Below are 20,813 nucleotides of genomic sequence, written 5' to 3' on the forward strand. Positions count from 1 at the left end.
ATGCATGTCAGTGTTACATATAGTGCAAATTGAACCCATATAATTCATATTTCGGCTCAATCTAATCCAATGATGTATCGCCATCTTCATCTAAATTGTGCAGTTCGAGTAGATTAGTGAAGCCGAAAATGGACCCCACACAACTAGAAATCCAATCCTCAGCCTTTTATTATTTTCTCTTTCCTTTTAATACGATTCAATTTATTAATCTTAAGCCTTTACAGCTCATTTGGATTGAAAGGGTTCGCCGGATAAAGCCGTTTTATCCGCACCCAGTTAAACGAGAGTCGGCGCCTGGGTAACCGGATCTACCGACGGGTCGGTTGAGACAAATCATAGCGCACTTGCTCTCGGATCGTTTTGGAAGAGGCTGAACTGGAGAGACGGCGAGAATTAGGAGCTTCCCTTCGGTTTTTTTTGGCTCCTTTTTCGTTTCTTTCTTGATTTCTAGGTTTTCTTTTTCTTTTCCTCCGCCTTCGATTCGTCGGTGGAGATCGGCGGATTCCACCCAACCCCTCCGCGATCGATACCCTAAATCTCCGAATTCTCGACTTGATTTCCCGGAGCAAACCTTCGGATTGGATCACGGTATCCGGAACTTGGTTGGATCTTCCTCGAGGTTGGTGGATTTTATTGACCACTTTTCTGGATCCCAGGGCTTCTATACCTCACAGTCCCTGTAAATGTCTTTTTTTCGAATTAAATTACACTACAGTTCTACGGAATTCAAGGTGTGATATAGAGAATCTTGATCCAGCTCCCTGCAACGGGTCCTTGTTTTCTCATGAATAAATAGTTCTTGAATTTGGGAAATATGGTTGTTGAGAATTCCTTTGGAGTCTCCTAAAGATAGTCTATCGTAACATTGTACTTTGGTCATGGATGCAGAATAGATCCTTGTCTGTACGCTTGGCATTCTGACTTTGGATTGAGTGGGATTCTTGTCTCGATTAGAGAATGGCGTGGTTGGGGAAGGTCTCATTGGGAGGCTTCCCAGATCTTGCCGGGGCGGTGACGAAACTGAGCGAGAGTGTGAAGAACATAGAGAAAAATTTTGATAGCGCCCTTGGTTTGGAGGAGAAATCAGAAGCTAAAGCTGAAGGTAATGCTATTTTCCTACATATGCATGTGTTTGTAGATATACGAAACCATTAGTTTGCTAAGGACTAGGATGCTTGGATTTTTGAAAATTTTGATGTTGGTGGTGGTTCTTGATCAAGCATCCTTGAGTTAATTTCAACCTCATCCAAATGATATGGATGAGGATAGAATAACAATTACGAGTTTTACGTCAAGCCAGTTGTACCCTGCTATTCAAATGTGGATCTAGAACTTTAGTCATATGATTTCTCTCTCTCTCTCTCTCTCTCTCTCTCTCTCTCTCTCTTTTCTATTTTTGTTTTCGGCAATGAATTAAGGACTTTTAGATACAATAGTGTAAGGTGAGTCCTTCAAACTATGGTATATATACATGCAAGATGAGGACAGGGTCATGCACTTTTTCATGGCTTTACATTTGGTCTTTCATGTTATATATTAATCTGCTGATCTTGATTGGTGATGCTCGTATTCAATTCTTTCTGATTAAATCAATGGGACTGTTGTTAAAAGATCTCATCAAAATCATTGAAACTCTTACATACTGATTTCTCACACGGCAAATTGCCTGAATGCTTCAAATTTCCTCAATGTTGCATTTCTCGGATCTGTTAAGGTTCGTGGCTTAGACATTTAGTTATCTAACTTGTTCTAATTTGTCCTTGTTCAGTTGTCTTTTGTTTTACGACTTTTCCATTGACCAATGTTGTTGAAACATAATAAATTTATTTTCTACTACATTTAATGGACCAATTACTTTATGTGTTTTTTATTTCTTTTTCAATCGTTAGCTTCGGGAGCATGGGGAGCAGCATCAGAAAGGAAAGGGCTTTTTGATCTGGGGGCTTTTATGGGGCATATAGGAGACGGAAGTGCTCCTGAAGCATCAGTAAAAGCAGAATCATTGGTAAAAGAAGAATCATTAGTAAGAGCTGAAACATCAGTAAAAGATGAATCTTCAGAATATCCTTCATCAACTGAAGGACATGATAGTATTACTAACGAACAATCACATACATCTGCGGCAGAAACAATTGCTCCTGTTGAGAAGGAAAAAGAAGATTCTGAAAGCAAGGATGAAAATATTGATCCTCATAAAGTAGATATTTCGTCTAATACACCTGGAGAACTTGATGAAGACAGAGCTGATGCTAAATCAGATCATTCACAAGCTGAGAACAATTTGTCTACTGCTAGGAATATTGATGTAGCAGATTCTGTTCTTGCATTACAGAAGAAAGCAGATGCTGAGGTGGGAACCATCAATGAATTACAGGAAGGAGATTCCAAGCTTACAAGCTCAGATGGTTTAGAACATATCGAGAGCAATGTTCCATCTGCACGAAATGAGTTGCATCATATGAGGGATTCACAGGTATACCAAGATGAACATGAGATTGAAGCTGAAAAACTTGTTCATAAAGGTTCTCCTGATCATGCTGATGTGTTAAGTAATGGGCAAATGAGCCATGAAACAGAGGTTTCAAGTGTGATACCAGTTGGTATGCCAATGCATGAAACTGCTGATGAACGATCTGAAGATCCCATTCCAAATTCAATCAGCTTTGAGCGGGATCCAGCAGTAACTACTGAATCTATATCTCATGATACAGATATATCTAATGAGTCAGCAGAGATGGGCTTGCAAGGGAAGGATCTTGAAGCTGATGAGAAGAAACAATCATCGAGCACAACAGTGAATATACCAGTTTCTACGGATTCTTTGGTTGAAGTAGAGAAGGTGAAAAAGGAAATGAAAATGATGGAAGCTGCATTGCAAGGTGCTGCTAGGCAAGCCCAGGTGATGTTTTAAATACATAGACAATGAGAGTAATTAGAAAGTCTATAATTAGCTTATGCTACATTTTCTGTATTTTGTTTTGCGAGTCTAGTACTTAGTTCATTTGAGATTTTGAAGTTACCAATTCTAAATGTTTAAAAAAAAAAAATCAAGTGCATTTCTGTAGGTAATGCAGTCTAATTAGGATTTTGAACCAACTAACTTGAACAGGCTATTTTTGCATTTGGTCAATCAGCTCCAGCTGGTCTGGCTTATCCATGATTTTTGGTTGCTAAACCAATTCTCCTTACTCTAGCGGTATTCAGTGGCCCGACCAACAAAGCACAAGCTGTTCCTTTTCTTTACATGAGCTCCTAATCATGCTCCTCTGAGAGCGCGCCCCCCCCCCCCCCCCCCCCCCCAAAAAAAAAACAAGTTCTAACAAAATATGCTAGGTCGAATTGACATCTGGTACACAGACATAGAATGGCCAGAATTAATATATCATTTATATAATACATGTTATTTTCTTTCAACATAAAATGATAAAATAACAGTGCAGATGAAAAAGGACCTTTTGTTTGCGATTATGGTTTTAATGATATTATGTAGCTAATAGCTTTATGGTAGAAGAATGCACAAGGGGAAAAAAAAGATGTATAAAGTCTTGGCATCAAGTGGTTTTTAGTTCTTATGGTTTCATGCTTCTATCTGCATTAGGTCTAGAGCATCAATTATTTCAATAGCTTGTATTGTGTTTTTGCTTTCTGTGGAGCATTAAAATTTAAAACCTCTCATCTATGGGGACAGCACTATAGTGGAGGGAAAGGGGAAGCTCTGAATTGTAACCTTTATATAAGAATTTATGCACTTACATGATGTCACGTGACAAGTTTAATATCATCAGTGTTTTTATCTAGGGACTGCTGCATCACCATATAGTAATTCTTAGTTCATCTTACAATGAAGATGAATTATCCTTCAACCATCCTGTAGTATTATCTACCAGACATTATCTTTATATTTTCTGATCCTTTGGCAGGCCAAAGCTGATGAAATTGCAAAACTTATGAATGAGAATGAACAGTTAAAGTCGACCATTGAGGATCTGAAGGTAGGTATGGAGCTTGATTCTTTATGTTCTCTTGCTATTAAGAATATAGCAGATGCAATCAGTTGGTATTTGCGGCAAATTGTAATTTCTTGACTGCAGAAGTGCGGCTTTGTGTATGCATAGTCATGTTTTTAATTGTCCATATTTTCACTAGTTATGATTGAAATTCTGCTAATCTTAAGACGAATTACAGAAGCAAGCTATTGACTGCTAAGCCTATACCTATAAAGCTATTTGCTGCGTTGCTCCCTTGATCAATCTGCCCAGTGTGACAATGCCTCGTAATCTCATATAATTGATGGTACCATTGAACCAGACATAAAGCTGGCAAATGGCCAATATATTACCACTGACATAAATTATTCCTGTTTATGCTGCAACTAGATATTTGGTTCTTCAATTGGCTGGCAATAGTTCGATCCAAAATCACATGTTCTTACAGTTGTCCATTTATATTATGTTGGTGTTTATACTAGGGAGTAGGGACTTCTGATGAAATTTGGGTGCAAATTGTTACTTTAATGGTGGAGCAATAGTAGCAATTGTTTAATGACTACATGAATTGAGAATGGTTTCTAATACCTTTTTCATTTATATGACGTTTGCACTTTCGATTACTATATGTCAGAGAAAATCCACAGAAGCAGAAATCGATGCATTACGGGAGGAATATCATCAGAGGGTGGCATCCCTTGAAAGGAAGGTGCATTTCATTTGCACAATTTACTCATTTTCTTCATCTTATCCCCAATGTCTATATTAAACTGTAACAATTAGTCCTTGAATTCATGTTACTGTAATGATTTTTTTTTTTTTTTTTTGTTTATTACTTTGGAGTTGTGTTGGCTTTTTGCACAAAGCTTGCTTCATTTACATGTCCCAAATTTTTATGCATGGTATAATTATGGGAGAAAGCTTTTTAAAGATGGTCCATAAATTTAAATTTCTCTCAAAGACCAAGTACTTGATGGGAAAAGGAGTTAGTCATGCATATTACAGCATGAAGTTATCCAACGCCCCTGATCTTAGTATTTTATGGAGAGTATTCTAGACAACTAAATACAATATATTTCACAAAAATGATATTTTTTTTATGTATGATAGATAAAATATTTCATAACTTCTTGGAAGCAACCACTTTGTGCAAAAAGATGCCCAAATTTAGCTCTGTTCTATTTTACACCTTGCAAGATCCCAAATTGCCAGGATCATAACTGCGTATATTACTTTTATAACTTTGTGGATTTGTGGGAAGCCATCTCATGTTTATCCTCATCTCTATAAATATCCTCACCCACATTATGACATTGATGATGGCCACTAGTATTTGCATGATTCACCTTGCAATAGTAATGTGGTTTCGAATAGATAAACCTGATTTATTTATAACTCAGGTGTACTTGTCTTGTTAATTTATGCTTGATTGATTGATTGATATTTGGTATTTTACTTGAGTGATTAGTACATTCATGTAATATACTTAATATAGATTCAACATAGTTAATTTCAGATTGAAAAAAAGGCGTTCCAGTGCACGAGGCTCCCACCACTGCAGGGTTTGGGGAGGATTGGATGTGTGCATCCTTACCTCCTCGTGTGGAGAGGAGGTTTCCATATTTTGAATCTGCGACATCTAGGTCATAATGAAGTAATCTGACTATTGCACCAAAGCCTACTCACTAATTTTAGAATGAAAATACCCAAACTATCTATATACATTATGATTTTAGATAACTTAAGCTATAATCAAATGATGAGAAATGGCTTGATTATAGTTTAACTTTAGCCTAAAACTATCCAAACTATATAATTATGAACCTAGATAACTAAAAACACAATCAAATGATGAAAAATAACTAATGTTGCTTTATTTTTTTAATTATTTTTTTATTTTTTAGATTTTTTTTCCAGATTTTTTGGGCTAAAAGTCCGAGACCTGGTGTGAAGCTGCTGAAACCGGAACTCTACCCAAGGTGGCGAAACCAAAATAGAAACCAAGTTGTGAAACCTTTTTCAACATTAACACAGAATTAAAGCATTATAAGCACTAACTATTAAGAACTAATAAACACTATTTTACTAGAGTTTGACTGATATAAGGCTATCAAAATGGGTTGATCCGCATCATCCACTGCTCCTGCATCATATGTAGTACCTTGTAGTTATGTATGTATGTAGTCAAGTACTTTTGAATCTTTGTAATTGATTATCTGACTTTCAATAACTAAATTTGATTGATTCAACTGTTCAACTCCCTTTTGGATATTCATACACATACATAGAGTTTGACTGTGTTTGAATTTAACTTATGGCAGCTATTTTGTGTTCTGTTTTGCTAATAACTTTTTTTTTGGTTTTTTCCATTTTTCTTTCAGCATACCATTTGTGCCTTCTTTTAAGTCCATTTTGAGGAATTTCTTGAACAAAGGATTCATTAGGCTCAAGCGACACCTGTTAGTGTTTGGTTTTGTTGGAGATTAGTATCTCGATGGAGAGGCTTAATGGGTCCAACAAAGTTGTAGTCCTATGGTTGAAGAACTGTTTATTGGTTGGTTTGTTCAACCATCAATGGTAGACTCATGGGGTACGTATGTGTTCTGTTAGAAGGAACATTCTAGATGGCCTCTTTCACTTGTATATTTATGATTTTGTTAACTATGGCATATTATATTAAAAGGACAAAAGAAATATAAGGACTACAAGGGATTCCAACTCATGGGTGGTTAAAACCCTAGGCCAGGCCCGATGTGCTGTTTGCATGGCAAAAACTTGTCTTTAAACTACCATAGGATATCCTGATCCTGATGGGAAAAAGATTTTTTTTTTCCACTTATGATTACTGAGCTTGGCCTTTATCACCTTCTATCATCTCCTTTACAGGCATACTGCTTTTTCCATCCCTATTGTGTTCCATGCTATGATCACCATCTCAGACCTAACCATAGTGATCACCTCATGCCTCCTGTCTCCTTTACACTTCTCTCTCATGTATAGCCATCTCCTCCTCCTACCGCTCCTAGCATGCAACCTCTTATGGACCTTTATTACCCCTTCTTAAAGGTTGGTGGGGGGGGCATGTGGCAATGGAAGGAAAGTTGGTGTCTGTAGCTCAGTAACTTTTATGAGAGCAATGAAGAGGCAACATTAATTGACTGTAGCTTGGTGACTTTAATAAGAGCAGCTGGTTCTTGTGAAGAGCATTCTAATTTTTTCTGAAGAATTTTAATCAGGAAGTAGTCAATGGGTTTATACTGGTTCTTAAAGGAAAAAAACTAGCATGCTAAACAAAAGGAGATCCTCGAGAGAGTTAAAGGAGTGCAACATGTTATTTGGAATTATGATGTTTTATCCACATCTGCTTAAATAAGAGATGAAATGGAGGGTGTTTTGCAACTTGACTTACCATATTTAATAAGTTTAATACAAAACAGAAGCTCTAGTTACTTGGGTTAGAAAGTTATTATAGGATATTTGTCCTCCTGGCATCCAAATGGAGGAGAGGACTATAAACCTCAAAGATTATTCTCTTGTGGGATGACAGGTTTCATAACTAGAATGAATATATGGATTCTGCAATGGCTTTGTCCTACAGTGTAAAAATCCCAACTATGCAACCATGCCCTAAAAGAAATTATGCAGATTTAGTGTTGATGATCCAAACTATTGTTGTTCTGTTGATATTACACCTATACTCTGAAATATCTTGCATCTTGCTTACCATGTTCAAATGTCAGGATATAAAGGAAGTGTAATATGTTTTATACAGCTGTTTAAGTGAGCTAACTTGCTATGAAGTTTATCTGCTATTTATCTGCTTTTGTGGCCTGTTTGGCATGTTGGAGCTTGGAGTCACAAGTGGAGCAATTGGGAGAAATGAATGCCAGGCTTTATTGGTGCCTTTTGAACTATTCTAAGGGGGCATACTTGCATTGAATAGAAGTATACCCCAGTGCAAGGATATGAATCACACATATATAGTCCCTAAACAGAAAGTGAGTTGGGAAGCAGAATAAGCAAATTACCCATTGAAAGTAAATGTTCTGGAGGAAGTGAATTTGATTTTGATCCAATGCTAATAAGGTAGATATTAAACAGTGGATGAATTTGCTGAATCCACAGGAAAATGTTATGTTGTCTTAAACGAGTCCTTGCTGCAGCTAATGCATATTTCTAATATGGCTAAAGGGTGAATGCTTAGTTTTAACTTTTAAGCTTTGATTATTTATTAGTGATGCTGCAACTGTAACAGAACTCTATGTTTTCATCTCTCTATGTTGCAAACATGTATCTGCCCCTTTTATCACATTCCATTTGATGTTATTATGAGTTGCAAATGTTTGTAAACCAAGAAAAGACACCAATTGGGCTAAATGATACTTTGGTTTGTATGCAATTTATTCTCTCTAGAAATCTTTGGCTGAGTTTGGTGAAAACAGTAATGGAAATCATATCAATGCCTATGCCTTTCTTACTGCTATTCTATATATATATATATATATATATATATATATATATATATATATAGAGAGAGAGAGAGAGAGAGAGAGAGAGAGAGAGAGCCAAACTAGAATAAGATCGATCAGATTTGGACTTAGATCCGGTCAGATCAAAGTTCTATAATGGGGGGTTTGGATCTAGATTCGGATAGGTCAAAATTCTATAATGGGGATCCTACATCGATGGTTCAAGCTATTGGATGTAATTTACTACCTCAAAACTGCTTGCACATAAAAAATTATATGATTTGGAGACCCCTCGCCTATGCATAAGTAGTCAAAAATTGAACAGCCTAAATAAAATTAAATTAGATATATTTTTTGATTACTTAATGCATAGGCCAAAGATCTCCAAATTATATGATTTTTGGTGTGCAAGTAGTTTTGGGGTAGTAGATCAGATCCAACGACTTGGATCATTAATGTAGGATCTTCATTGTCCAGCTTTGACTTAACTGGATCTAAGCCCAAATCCGATCGATCTTATCCAATTTTGCTCCTTTTAAAAGGAGAAGGTATCTACTTCTCCTAGGTTCAGAATCAATAATCATGTATTCAAATTGAAGATCCACACCATTGATTAATATCTATACTACAAAAAAATGCCTAGAAACCAAAAATCACGTGTTGCTATGTTCTCTACATGTGCATTGAGTAGATAAAAAATGTATAGTTTTCATTGTTTGATTAATATCTATACTACCAAAAATGCCTAGAAACCAAAAATCACGTGTTGCTATGTTCTCTACATGTGCATTGAGTAGATAAAAAATGTATAGTTTTCATTGTGCGAATGTGCTAAAGTACATGATAAAGCATTTAAATTAAGAATTCACCTTATTGATCATGATTTGTAGATGTTAACATACCTATAGATTGACAATTAATAGATCCTATGCTTAGACCATAGCAAAATATGGTCCCATATCATTTTAGCCATTTATTTTGATGTCCAATATTGATGCATGAGTTGGAAACTACCAGAATACATGACTTTTGATTTTTAAGCATTTTTAATGATATAAATCATGATCAATGATGTGAATCTTTGATTTGGGTGAACCGATTATTGATTTTGGACATCGAAGTAGTAGATACCCCCTTCTCTTGGGAGGTGCAAAGTCCATCTCTTAGATATAGAGGGAGAACTAGAAAGGGATAAATCCTTGTCACAATTTGGGTGAAGGGGGGAATTTGTATTCAAGTCCTTGGTGCCAATTCCCAAAGACTTTACCAGCTACACTAGTTATAATGAAAACTTTCTTGTTCAACTTGCCTTTAAGTAGTCAAAGCTCACATATATGCTGTTGATAAAAGAGTAGTGCTTTTGACGTAAGAGTTCCTTGCTTTTGAAAAATATTATCAGCCATGTAGAATGTTCAGGAATAACAGGCAAGTAGACCAATTGTTTTATCATTTCAAAGCTCCATCAGACCACTTGATTTAAAATTGATACTTCTTCTGTATATAACTTTTCTGGAAAGGTTTTATATGTTCAGTTCATTCTTTTAGATAAGTTTACATAGTTATTGTGCTATATTATTCCATGGAAACAGCTTGTGTGGTATGAAATATACACTGCTCGTTACAGGTTTATGCTCTCACCAGGGAAAGGGATACATTAAGGAGGGAACAAAGTAAAAAAAGTGATGCAGCTGCTCTTCTGAAAGAGAAAGATGAGATTATCTGTCAAGTTATGGCTGAAGGTAGATATGAAAAGATCAATATGCATTCTATTTGTGCGAACCAAGTTGTAGACCTTGCAGTATTCTTCCATAATATCTGCACATTATTTCTTAAATTTTTATTAGTAACATTTAGGGTAATACTGCTTTGGTTACTGTATAATTTACTTTCATTATTGTTGTTATACATTTATATGGTCAATATAAGTGGATTTGGTTCGTAGGAGTAAAGGCTAGAGTTTGTTAAAGCCAATAAAAAAAGAAAGAAAATAATGTAAACTAATCTGAAAAAGATCATCACAGGAACCTCAGGAACACCTATGTTATACAACCATAATCGTCTCAAACTCCTGCATGTGTAGGTGTCACTGTTAAGTATATCATGTCTAATGTTCGACGTTTGATTATTTAGTTTTGGAATTTACTTCAAAAAGTTGGTATAAGTTTAGAGAATGCTTCTGCTGAGCTTCAGGCCAAATGTTTATAATTGCATTTCATTCTGAATTGTATTGGCCAAAATTGTCAAAATCAGTCAATAATTAATAGTAAATGTGTTACTAACACTGTTAAGGAGCCTGATATTTATACCACCCAATTTTTTCTTAAAAAAAAAAAGAGATCCAGAAAATTATTAATCGACTAGAATACAATAGACCTGGGAATGTAAAAAACTTTATTGAAAAATTATTGTATCATCGATGTGTGTCTTATAATGCCCACTTGCAATTCCCACTTGATGGGAATGAGGTATCAAATATTGGTTTCTAAAGAGCATGTTGCTTCTCGTTTGTTGTTTTCTATTATTGGTTGCATCACAATTTAGCCAAGGCATGTTAATGCCACGGATGTATGAGACTCCTTTATAAATGTATCTGGCAACTCTCCATCTCTCCCCCAACCCACCAGGCCACCACCACCACCATCAGTTGAACTGAAGTAGGCACTCTGTTAGTTCATTCTTAAACTTGTGGATATGGGATGAGTATGGGCTTAATGAAAATTTCATTAAACCTTGCTCCACTAAAGTGGACCTAAATTATAGAGCTAACTGTGTAAGCATAATTTAAAGTTCTTGGAAGAATTTTGCTGAAATCAAGAATTCACAGGCTATAAAATGAGATTGAAATCAAACTTCCTTGTGCATGAACTTAGTTTGCATCATGAATTTTCCAGGTAGATGATTGTCTACAAAAGTTCTAAAACCCAAATATTTGCTATATCATTTGTCTTCTGCAGAAAAAGTCATCATGATGTTAAGCTTCATTGAGAAAGCTCATTCTCATCCTTTTTTACACAAGTAGGAGATGATGCCTTCACTGTAATGGAGTGGCAAGAAATATGAGAGTCACTTCTACATGCTGCATGAATCTTATTTGAGATAGTGTGCTTAATGTTACTGTTTTCTAGTCTTAGTTGTTGCTTGATATCTGATGCATGGCATCTATTTGTGAGGTTAAAAGTATTCTGCAAATCTGTACTACTCTCTCATTGAGTTTGTTTTACTTTTGAACAGGTGAAGAACTATCTAAAAAGCAAGCTGCCCAAGAAGCAACTATCAGGAAACTCAGGGCGCAGGTATGGAATAAGATTCTATCTTCTGATCTTCTCATGTCTTTAACATTCTTATTTATATAATGCAAATTCTAATGTTATTTACTAATCTGTTGTATTGGAGCCAGATCAGAGAATTTGAGGAAGAAAAGCAAAGGCTCAACTCAAAGCTTCAGGTAATTAAGTGATTAATCAGTACTCTAAGTAGATGATACGGTAAATTAAATTGAGTAAAAATTTTCCTCCCACAAATACATTTTTCATATAAATTTTGAGATTGTGAATTTCTCATGATCTCTGTGTGTTTGTATGAACTGTAAGGTGTTCCATGTGCAGGAATGTTTTATTCTGATGTCTTCATTTTCAATAAGAAATTATAGTATTCTCCATAATTAATTTTATAAGTACTGATGGCCAGAAAAGAAAGGATGGATCTTAAGTGTCACTGCAGAAATCTCCTGCAATCCTACCCTGGATATTTCATGTGCTCTTGGACCTACCTAGGAGCTCGTGCACCTTTTCTGACAGAGTTCTCAAACTTTTTTGAACTCATAACTAGCAATTGCTATTATGTTTGTATGAAATCACCAAAGTATCCTTGTTTTTCCTTTCTCGAATCTAGATGCTACCAATCTTATGAAAGGAATATCATTAAATTATATATCAACTTTTACAGTGAATTGACTTAACTGCTTCCTCAGGAGTTCTGCTTCTTTTGGGTTTTAAGGATCATTGTTTCTCTAAAACTTCCAAGGTTTGCATCTAAAGCTAAAATATGAAAGCAGTATGGTTCCATGTTTTGTTTCAAGATTCATAAAGACGTATGTCAAGGAACTGGAGTGATAAGATACGGTTACATATTAGGCTTCCGGAATTTGAAAAGTTCCAATGGAAAACTTTACTTGAATTTTAATAAAGTTGGATATGTGTTTGTGAATCTTTTGAAGGATTCTAAATGAAAGTCCTTATGTTATTTGAATCTCAGCTTCCCATTGAGCAAACTGCTGCAGAAATTTCCATTTATCTAAGAGTGCATGTAATAGCAGCCTGTGTCTATTTTTATCTGCACTGGGTGCAGAAGATTTTAAGTTTTTGTTCAACATAACAATTATTTTTGACATTACTGGCTTGAATACTATTTTTGGTTCACATAAATTCTTATTCTTTCATTCATGGGTCATTCTAGGTTGAGGAGTCAAAAGTGGAGAGTATTAAAAGAGACAAGGCAGCAACTGAAAAGTTGCTCCAAGAAACCATAGAGAGAAATCAAGTGGAACTTGCTGCTCAGAAAGAATTTTATACCAACGCACTTAATGCAGCCAAGGAGGCTGAAGCATTAGCAGAGTCACGGGCCAACAATGAAGCCAAGATAGAGCTCGAGAGTCGCTTGAGGGAAGCTAGTGAGCGTGAAGCTATGCTGGTTCAAACGCTTGAGGAGCTAAGGCAAACTCTGAGCAGAACAGAGCAACAGGTACTTTTTGAACACAGTTATCTCCAACATCGGTTATTAGGAACTTCTCTCTGTAAACAGACTTCGTAAATTTTCTGTAGTTTTATAGACTTATTTTTGTCCCGTCTTATTCCATTAACCCTATTATTTATTTAAAACTAATCTTTCATGGAAAGTAATTCATTTACTACTGGATCAACTACTGCAGGCAGCTTTCAGAGAAGAAATGCTTAGAAGGGATATTGATGATCTTCAAAAGCGCTATCAAGTATGTGATGCTTCCTGATTTTGAAAGTTTTTTTATGTTCATACCTAGTTGTGGTTGATGGTTTTCAAGGCTTGTATCTTAAATTAAATTTTCTGATCTCCAGGCAAGCGAGCTTCGTTATAATGAGTTAATCACACAAGTTCCTGAATCAACCAGGCCACTTCTAAGGCAGATAGAAGCAATGCAGGTTTTTTATTTGTTGAAATGATTTGCTTATTTCTTGTCCTTGAGTCACCTTCTTTGTTTGTTTTCCTGATCAGCATGGTACTGATATTGTTTCATCAACATTGAAACTAATGATTGTCTGATCCTTCAGAATTACGTTTATATTATCAAAATTCATTTGTTAATGTTTTGGAATTTTTGATTTTAATAGGAGACAACTGCCAGAAGAGCGGAAGCCTGGGCTGGTGTAGAGAGAGCCCTAAACTCTCGTTTGCAGGTTGTTTTCTTCTTATAGAGATATTGCTTACATTTATTTCCAGATCTATTTGTCATTGCTGCTGCTTTAACAAACATCTGTAGAAATCTATTTTATATTGGAGTAGTAATAAGCAATGGATGGCAATAATGCCAGCATTATGGGTACGAGACAGTAACTGTTGAGAATTATGCCAAATTTTATGAAAAGCCTCTGGAAACTGGTTTTCAGTGGTTTTCCAGAAGGATTATATGCTTTCTCCATCTCTCAAACCATTCCAGTGGTTTTCCATGTTTGTTGAGGTTTTCTGCAAGGCATTTCCCATTTGGACTTTAGACCTGGTCAAATTAGTTACCAAGCTAGTGTATCAAAAAGCACCTAGTTGCATGTGGAAACACAGCTATGGTTTCTTCTTATCAGTACTCACTGGAATTGACAGGAGGCAGAAGCCAAAGCTGCAGCTGCAGAGGAAAGGGAGCGGGCACTGAATGAACGTCTATCCCAAAGTCTTTCTCGGATGACGGTTCTAGAAACTCAGGTACCTTTTAGGCCCTAGCTACTTTACTTTATTCATGAAAGTGATGGAACTAAGCTTCAATTAGTCCACGGGACTTTTCAGATCACATGTCTGAGAACAGAACAAACACAGCTGAGCCGATCACTTGAAAAGGAGAGGCAGAGGGCCTCTGAAAGCAGACAAGAATATCTAGCTGCAATGGAAGAAGCTGCGACTCAAGAGGGTCGGGCCAAACAGCTTGAAGATGAAATTAAAGAGCTTAGAAGCAAACACAAAAAAGAGCTGCAAGAAGCAGTGACACACAGAGAACTTCTGGAGAAGGTAACGTCTGTCTGTTGCTTGTTAATTATATGCATCATTTTTCCATTGCACATGGCAGTCATCTGAAATGGCACTTCACTTCTTTTATTAGAAGCAAACTAACTTCCACAATTTGTATGTGCTTATTTGACCAGCATTGGCCAAACCTCTTTTCTTATTATACTGACATAGTCAAGATGTGTTCAAACTCATGGTTCTTTTCTTATTGAGCAAACTGTCTGCTATCTGATTATGTGTTTTCCTGGGGAAATGAAAAGATTGAAGTTTTTAACTGGCATTCTTTGTCTGAGGTATTTGGAGTATTCATCTTTGAAATTTATTTGATTGTTGAGTTGCTAAGTATCAGCGTCTTCGAATCCTTCCTACTGATTGCTGTCTAGAGTTTCTCATCTCAATTTTTGCCAACCATTACGTACATCTTTGGCTGATACTACAGCCTTCTCTAGCTTTGTCTTTGCACAAGATCATACCATAACAATCAGTTCTGTATCATTCTTTATTTTTGTTTTTCCTTTTTTTCCCCTTTAATGTACTGAACAGATTTTGCAATACCACATTATCATAAACCCAATGAAGCTTTCACATTTCAGCTACGTGCATTATTGTGAAATGTCCTTAAGTTTGAGGTTATACCTCAATCCATAAATATAGAAGGTCAGGTTATTTGTGGTTGATTGGATGGTTGTAAGGTGGTTCTAATCTTTGACCTGTAAATTTGATTCAATATGTGTATATAACAACCATTTGTTTTATTTGAACTTCTGCTTATTTGTAGGAGCTAGAAAGAGAAAGAAATGCCAGATTGGAACTGGAAAAAAGTTCTTCTTGTGAACTTCCTGCTGTTGCCAATCAAGACCCAAGTAAACACACTAACTCTTTTGTTGAAAATGGTAATTAATAGATTCTGCACCTTTTCCAAACTATAGTAGAAGGATTTTCTTTTTCATGAAAATGTCTTACCACTTCGGTTTTATTTGTTATTTCCCTTCTTTTGTTTGCAGGTAATGTGCCCAATCGTAAGCTTTCAAGTGCTAAGAGTCTGAGTAGCATGGAAGAAAGTCTTTTCTTGCAAGCATCTTTGGACTCATCTGACAACTTTTTGTCTGAGAGGAGAATATCTGGGGAAACAAGCATGTCCCCTTACTTTCTGAAGAGCATGACTCCCAGTGCTTTTGAAGCAGCACTTCGTCAAAAGGATGGTGAAATTTCTTCATATATGTCACGCTTGGTATGGAGACAACATATCCTTTTGTTCATTTGGATGGCTTTCTAAAAGTTCATTGAATAATCTGGGTTAAAGAGAACAGTAGGCCAGCCACTTTTTATTGCAACAACAAGAACTTTTCTATAGCAAATCTCGAGAAGCAAGCGATATCTAATTCTTTAGTTCAGGTTTGGGAAAGCAAAGTTGCTTCCTTGCTGTTCTGCCTTTTGTGATAGTGTGAGGTTCTTAGTCTGATCTTATTTCCAAAAACTCATGTTGCTTGATAACTGAATCTGCAACTGTGGGCATAAAACCTAGAGCGGGACAGAGATATGAGGTTTTAAATACCGGTATGAACCCTGTACCAGTTTTGTCCTCCAACAGTATGGTGATGACGTGGTACTGGTATGGTCAGCAAGTACCAAGACTCCCAAAATCAATAAAATGAAAAATAACAGGTATGGTATCTTACAGACCGTTAGTACCGATCAGTTTCAGCATCCTGAGGATGGCACCAGTGCTGGTTTTCCATTGGAATGATACCGCCGGTATCATACCACTCAACAGTATTTATTCTGTGGATGTAAATTGTGGATTGATGCACGTGTGCCTGCATTTTTAGTAAGTTCTGTTTGTGTTCTATGCTTTCTGGTTGTCAAGAAAAACTTTCAATCAAATAATATATAAACTGATAGAAGTTCAGTATTCATGTGATATTTTCATTTATCCTTGATGATTATCTGATCTATTTTTGAGCAATCAATTTAATACTCAATCCAGGAATTCTAGGTTATTTTTGATATAGTTATTCATTGCATATTAATTTTTGGTTTTTTTTTTTTCTTGGGTTGTTGGTGTTGCTGTTGTTTGTTGCTATTGCTTCTACCTTGTTTCTTTGATCTTTTTATTTTTCAAATTCTTCCAGACCTCTTAGTGTATTCTGTGTGTGTTAAAAGTATCAAGGGTGAAACTATTTCCAAATTCTGAACCTGGGGCTGCATTGGTCTCACCACCTCTACTTATGTTCTGTAGGCTTCGTTGGAATCGATTCGTGATTCTCTGGCTGAGGAACTGGTGAAGATGACAGAGCAGGTAAAGTTCCTCGCATTTTCTTTCTGCAATATCTCTGTCCTGTATGATGCACAACTCTAATGCTGGAATTTGGCTTCTGTGCAGTGTGAAAAGCTGCGAACAGAAGCAGCTTTTTTGCCTGGCTTACGAACAGAGCTTGAAGCCTTAAGGCGAAGGCACTCGTCAGCACTTGAACTTATGGGTGAACGTGATGAAGAGGTATTCTTGTCTCTTGCACTCTTTGCATGATTTTTTGCTCACAAGAGTGACAAGTACACATGTATAGTGATCATTCAAAAGTTAGTTGATTTTATCACCTAGTTTTTTCTTATTAATGTCATCTATGACTCCATCCCTTGTTATAAAAAGCTCTTCCTTCATCAGGCAGAGATGCTAGTTTTATGCGGTACATTTCTTCAAAATTTGGATATTGCTTTTTTTTTTCTAGTTCAGTTAAAAGCTGCCTACTAATTTAATAGGTGTTACATTTTCCTGACAAGAGTTAGTTCTAAAATACATGCTGCTTTGGTAGCTGTTATTTGTTGGTAAATGAGGATTACCAGATGCATGATGCTGCAAATGGAAAATTTGCATATGTGTGTGTGTATCGGCTTTCAAGGTTCGCCTATCCTGATCAGTGTTTCTCCGATCATCTACATATCAGTTGAGAAACCCTCATTAGATGAGGGCCTTGATATCATCTTTTAGCTTAGGCACTTGGTATCATGCCCATGATCATTGTGGATTCAGCAGTATCTGCTCGTGCCTCTCTTCTCAGCTGAGGCCTTTATTTTTCAAGGCCAGCACAGATATCTCTAATCTCAAATTTCCATAAAAATTTGAGATCTTTGAGCATTAAGAGGCATGTATCTCTCGAACTTCTGAGGTGGAGTCCAAGGTCGTGTGGTGCTTCTATCTTCTCGGCTATGCTTTTTCCTTAGCTCGTCTTCTTCATGGCTCTTGTACTTCTTGCCGCTTTTCCCTCTCACATCCTCTTTTTGAGTAGCTATGGCTTCCTCAGTACAGGTGTACTTATTTGTGTGGGATAGGAGTTCAGCCAAGTCCATGGGAGGAGGCCTTTTCTCCAGCAAGAAGTTGAAGCATGAGGCCTTTGATTGGTTCATTGCTGCAGCTACTATGATGGAGTGATCTAACTCGTGTCCTTCCAGCATCTCAACATTGACTGGCTGATATAGCTTCAGGAGGATTTATCTTCTTTTTACTTGGTGGCAAACAGGCGAAGTTTTCCTCTGCCTCCTGCTGATGAAGTGGCCAATGAATTGGCAGCTGAGCTGATCAAAGGATTCGATCGAGCTAGTCGAATGGTTGAGTACTAGAGCTGACCTATCTTTCTGAGAGTGGTTGGGAAGGCTCAGTACATCATGGCATCAGTTGCTCCTAAAAGTAGCATGAGAGCTCTGAATCTGTCAACATGGTCCATTAGATCCGTGATACCATTGTAATGCTAAAATTGAGCCATCTTGAACTTTCGGTAAAGTCTCCTTCATAATCTCTCTTTTTTTCAGTACATCCTCCATAATCTCCTTGGTGAACGGAGGATTGCTCATCATCTTTGGATCATCCTTTGTTTTTGGCTTCGCTGTTATAGGGCCTTGATCTTGTTATACATTCGATCTTATGATCGAGGTTAGCCTTCTACCTGGAGACATTTTCACACCAGCACGAAGAGGAGTCGCCAAAGCTGGAACTAGTTTTGGAGGGGGAACTAGAGCGATCATGCCTCTGACCCTTGTCTTGGCCCTTGGGGTGAGGATGGCTACGATTTGGCACCATGTTGCCCTAGTGGTTCAATTAGCTAGAAGTGGGATTGATGATCCATTGTTGCATGTGGTTGAACTGTCCAGCATTGATAGCTCTCATGATTGGTTGAGGGGGTAGAGATCTTAAGGAGCCATGCAAGGAGCCATGAGACTCTATTTGGGCAGCTTCTTGATAGTTGTTCCTTTTGAGCTTCATGGCTTTTCTACTTTTATTCCCGTAGATGGCACCAATGTGTTGTTGCCGATCCTCGGATTGTTGACTTAGTTTGCTTCTATGGATCTATCAGACAACAAACGAGATCAAAGGATTTGCTAGATTTGCTTTGGCTGGACCGTCCGATGCTTAAGTCAAAGAAGATTTTTTGATGGGAGATAAGGAAGAAAATAGAGAGATGGAAAGAATAAGGAGTTTAATATTAAAGGTCGTAATAATGCTGGTATGGGGAATTCGCTCTCAAGGCATGTATTAGAGGACTCATGCCTTTCTTGTAGGGGTTCATGGCCTATTTATGGATGGGATCTCGATTCTTTTGTGAATAGTATCTTAACAGCTTGGAGTCATGCTATAACCATCTGGGATTGCATTGTAACCATCAGAAGATTTGACGTAACTGTGGGAGGCTGTTATAGTAATCTTCATCTTTGGCTTGATGGAGGGAATGCCTTTCCACTCAAGCTAGGAAGACCGCCAGCTGAGGTGATAGGATTCAGGTCGGCTTGGAAAGAGTGCTGAGCTGGAAGAGTATCCACCCTAGCTATGGGACTTTGCATCGGGTGACATGCGACCTTTGAGGTCTGCTGGTCTGCTTGTCCGGCTTCTTGGCTTGCCCGAGGTAGACTTGGTTTAGTCATGCTGGACACCACATCAGTTCCGAGTTGGACCAATCAGGTCATGCCATGTCACTAAGTTCATTTTCCACCATAACAATCAACACACGCACGCATGCATACATACTAAAAACTGGATGAAGCAACCTGCAGCTGATTGAATTCTGTAAGAACTGTGTTTTTTTCTTTTAAAAGAAAAAAATCTCCAGCTATGGAGATCATTGTGAAAAGGACTCATTATAGGCATGAATCAACTGTAAGATCTTGAAGTGTCCAAGGAATACCTTCATTGGAGTTTGCATCTGGATTTTTTGAGTTCCCTGTATGTACAAGGCTAAACATATGGTGTTATTCGTATGAACAATATGTGACTGCTTGCATGCAGTGCCATGAAAAGCACCTTTTTGTTTGCCTTTCTTTATGCTTCATCCAGTTTATTTAACACTGAAGTATCAGATTTATATGCTTCCTTTCAATGCCAAACATTTTCAATTTAGCACGTGTTTTGTGGTTGTGTTTCTCTGTGGGAACTCCGTTTGCTTTGTGCAACATGCTAGAGTCCTCGTTCTGCACTAAAGAAGTTGACATCCTATTGTAGTTGGAGGAACTCCGAGCTGACATTGTTGACCTGAAGGAGATGTACAGAGAACAAGTTGATTTGCTTGTAAACAGGGTATATCTGCTTAGCCACTGACATTTATTTGTTGAATCCTCATGTAACTCTGATCTTAGTTTTATGAGGTGCATTCTGATCATAGTTTTCCTCAACTTTTATCTGAGCAGATTCAGATGTTTAGTTCTTCAACTGGTGCAGCTTAATCAACCATTGGTTGCTTTTGTTGATTAAAATATGGCAGTGCCATGGTACTGGCTGAGAAATTTGTATCAATCTATTTCGTTACTTTGTCAAGCATATTATTTGAATCTGGTTGGAATCTGTAAGTGCGCATTCAGACAACAGCTCTCATGGAAAAGTCCTTTCTGCAGCCTTGAAACTTGTGTTCCTAAGCAGGAAGCAGTGTTGAATACTAAAATGTATATTGAAATTCAATTCTTCCATTGGTCATATGACAGAAATTTGTGCGCTTATCCCATGTATAAATGTAATCTTCCTATATGCATTTTTACTATTTTATATAACCTAAATAGAATTTTGTTTCCTCAAAGCTATTTCGCATATTTTCTTTACCTATGTAATAATGCCGTTATTTGGAGTAATTTTATTAGG

At 37.0% G+C, this 20,813-nt stretch overlaps 1 protein-coding gene and 1 long non-coding RNA gene across 7 annotated transcripts; both read left to right on the top strand.

Moving 5' to 3' along the window:
• Nucleotides 1–290: 290 nt before the first annotated feature.
• LOC105044377 (golgin candidate 5) lies at nucleotides 291–20,651 on the top strand. Of its 6 annotated transcripts, none has more exons than XM_019854071.3 (21): nucleotides 294–619; nucleotides 716–770; nucleotides 889–1,102; nucleotides 1,890–2,899; nucleotides 3,921–3,992; nucleotides 4,621–4,695; nucleotides 10,080–10,194; nucleotides 11,687–11,748; nucleotides 11,853–11,900; nucleotides 12,911–13,195; nucleotides 13,383–13,442; nucleotides 13,546–13,629; nucleotides 13,819–13,884; nucleotides 14,303–14,401; nucleotides 14,483–14,701; nucleotides 15,477–15,591; nucleotides 15,703–15,929; nucleotides 16,938–16,997; nucleotides 17,082–17,195; nucleotides 20,184–20,258; nucleotides 20,369–20,651. In XM_019854071.3, exons 3-21 carry the CDS (start codon nucleotides 958–960, stop codon nucleotides 20,402–20,404), a joined length of 2,967 nt encoding a protein of 988 aa, XP_019709630.1. In that variant the 5' UTR covers nucleotides 294–619; nucleotides 716–770; nucleotides 889–957; the 3' UTR covers nucleotides 20,405–20,651. The 6 variants fall into 6 exon arrangements, with proteins under 6 accessions (XP_073108901.1, XP_073108900.1, XP_019709630.1 ...); XM_010922262.4 differs by having other exon boundaries at nucleotides 716–731; XM_073252800.1 differs by having other exon boundaries at nucleotides 291–619; nucleotides 716–1,102; nucleotides 20,164–20,258.
• Nucleotides 17,202–20,077, top strand: LOC105044369 (uncharacterized). The gene is made up of 2 exons (XR_831889.3): nucleotides 17,202–18,468; nucleotides 18,586–20,077. It is a non-coding gene; the product is annotated as an uncharacterized lncRNA (long non-coding RNA).
• Nucleotides 20,652–20,813: the final 162 nt, after the last annotated feature.

The sequence above is a fragment of the Elaeis guineensis genome, chromosome 2 (genome assembly GCF_000442705.2).
Source record: "Elaeis guineensis isolate ETL-2024a chromosome 2, EG11, whole genome shotgun sequence".
Classification (NCBI taxonomy): Eukaryota; Viridiplantae; Streptophyta; class Magnoliopsida; order Arecales; family Arecaceae; genus Elaeis; species Elaeis guineensis.

What these genes read in the sequence shown, in the direction of transcription:
- LOC105044377 (XM_073252798.1), top strand. Translation starts at nt 958, where the DNA reads ATGGCGTGGTTGGGGAAGGTCTCATTGGGAGGCTTCCCAGATCTTGCC. An exon ending in TGGCATCCCTTGAAAGGAAG is followed by an intron (nt 4,696 to 10,079) that starts GTGCATTTCATT and finishes TGCTCGTTACAG; the next exon opens with GTTTATGCTCTCACCAGGGA. An exon ending in TGACGGTTCTAGAAACTCAG is followed by an intron (nt 14,402 to 14,482) that starts GTACCTTTTAGG and finishes GGGACTTTTCAG; the next exon opens with ATCACATGTCTGAGAACAGA.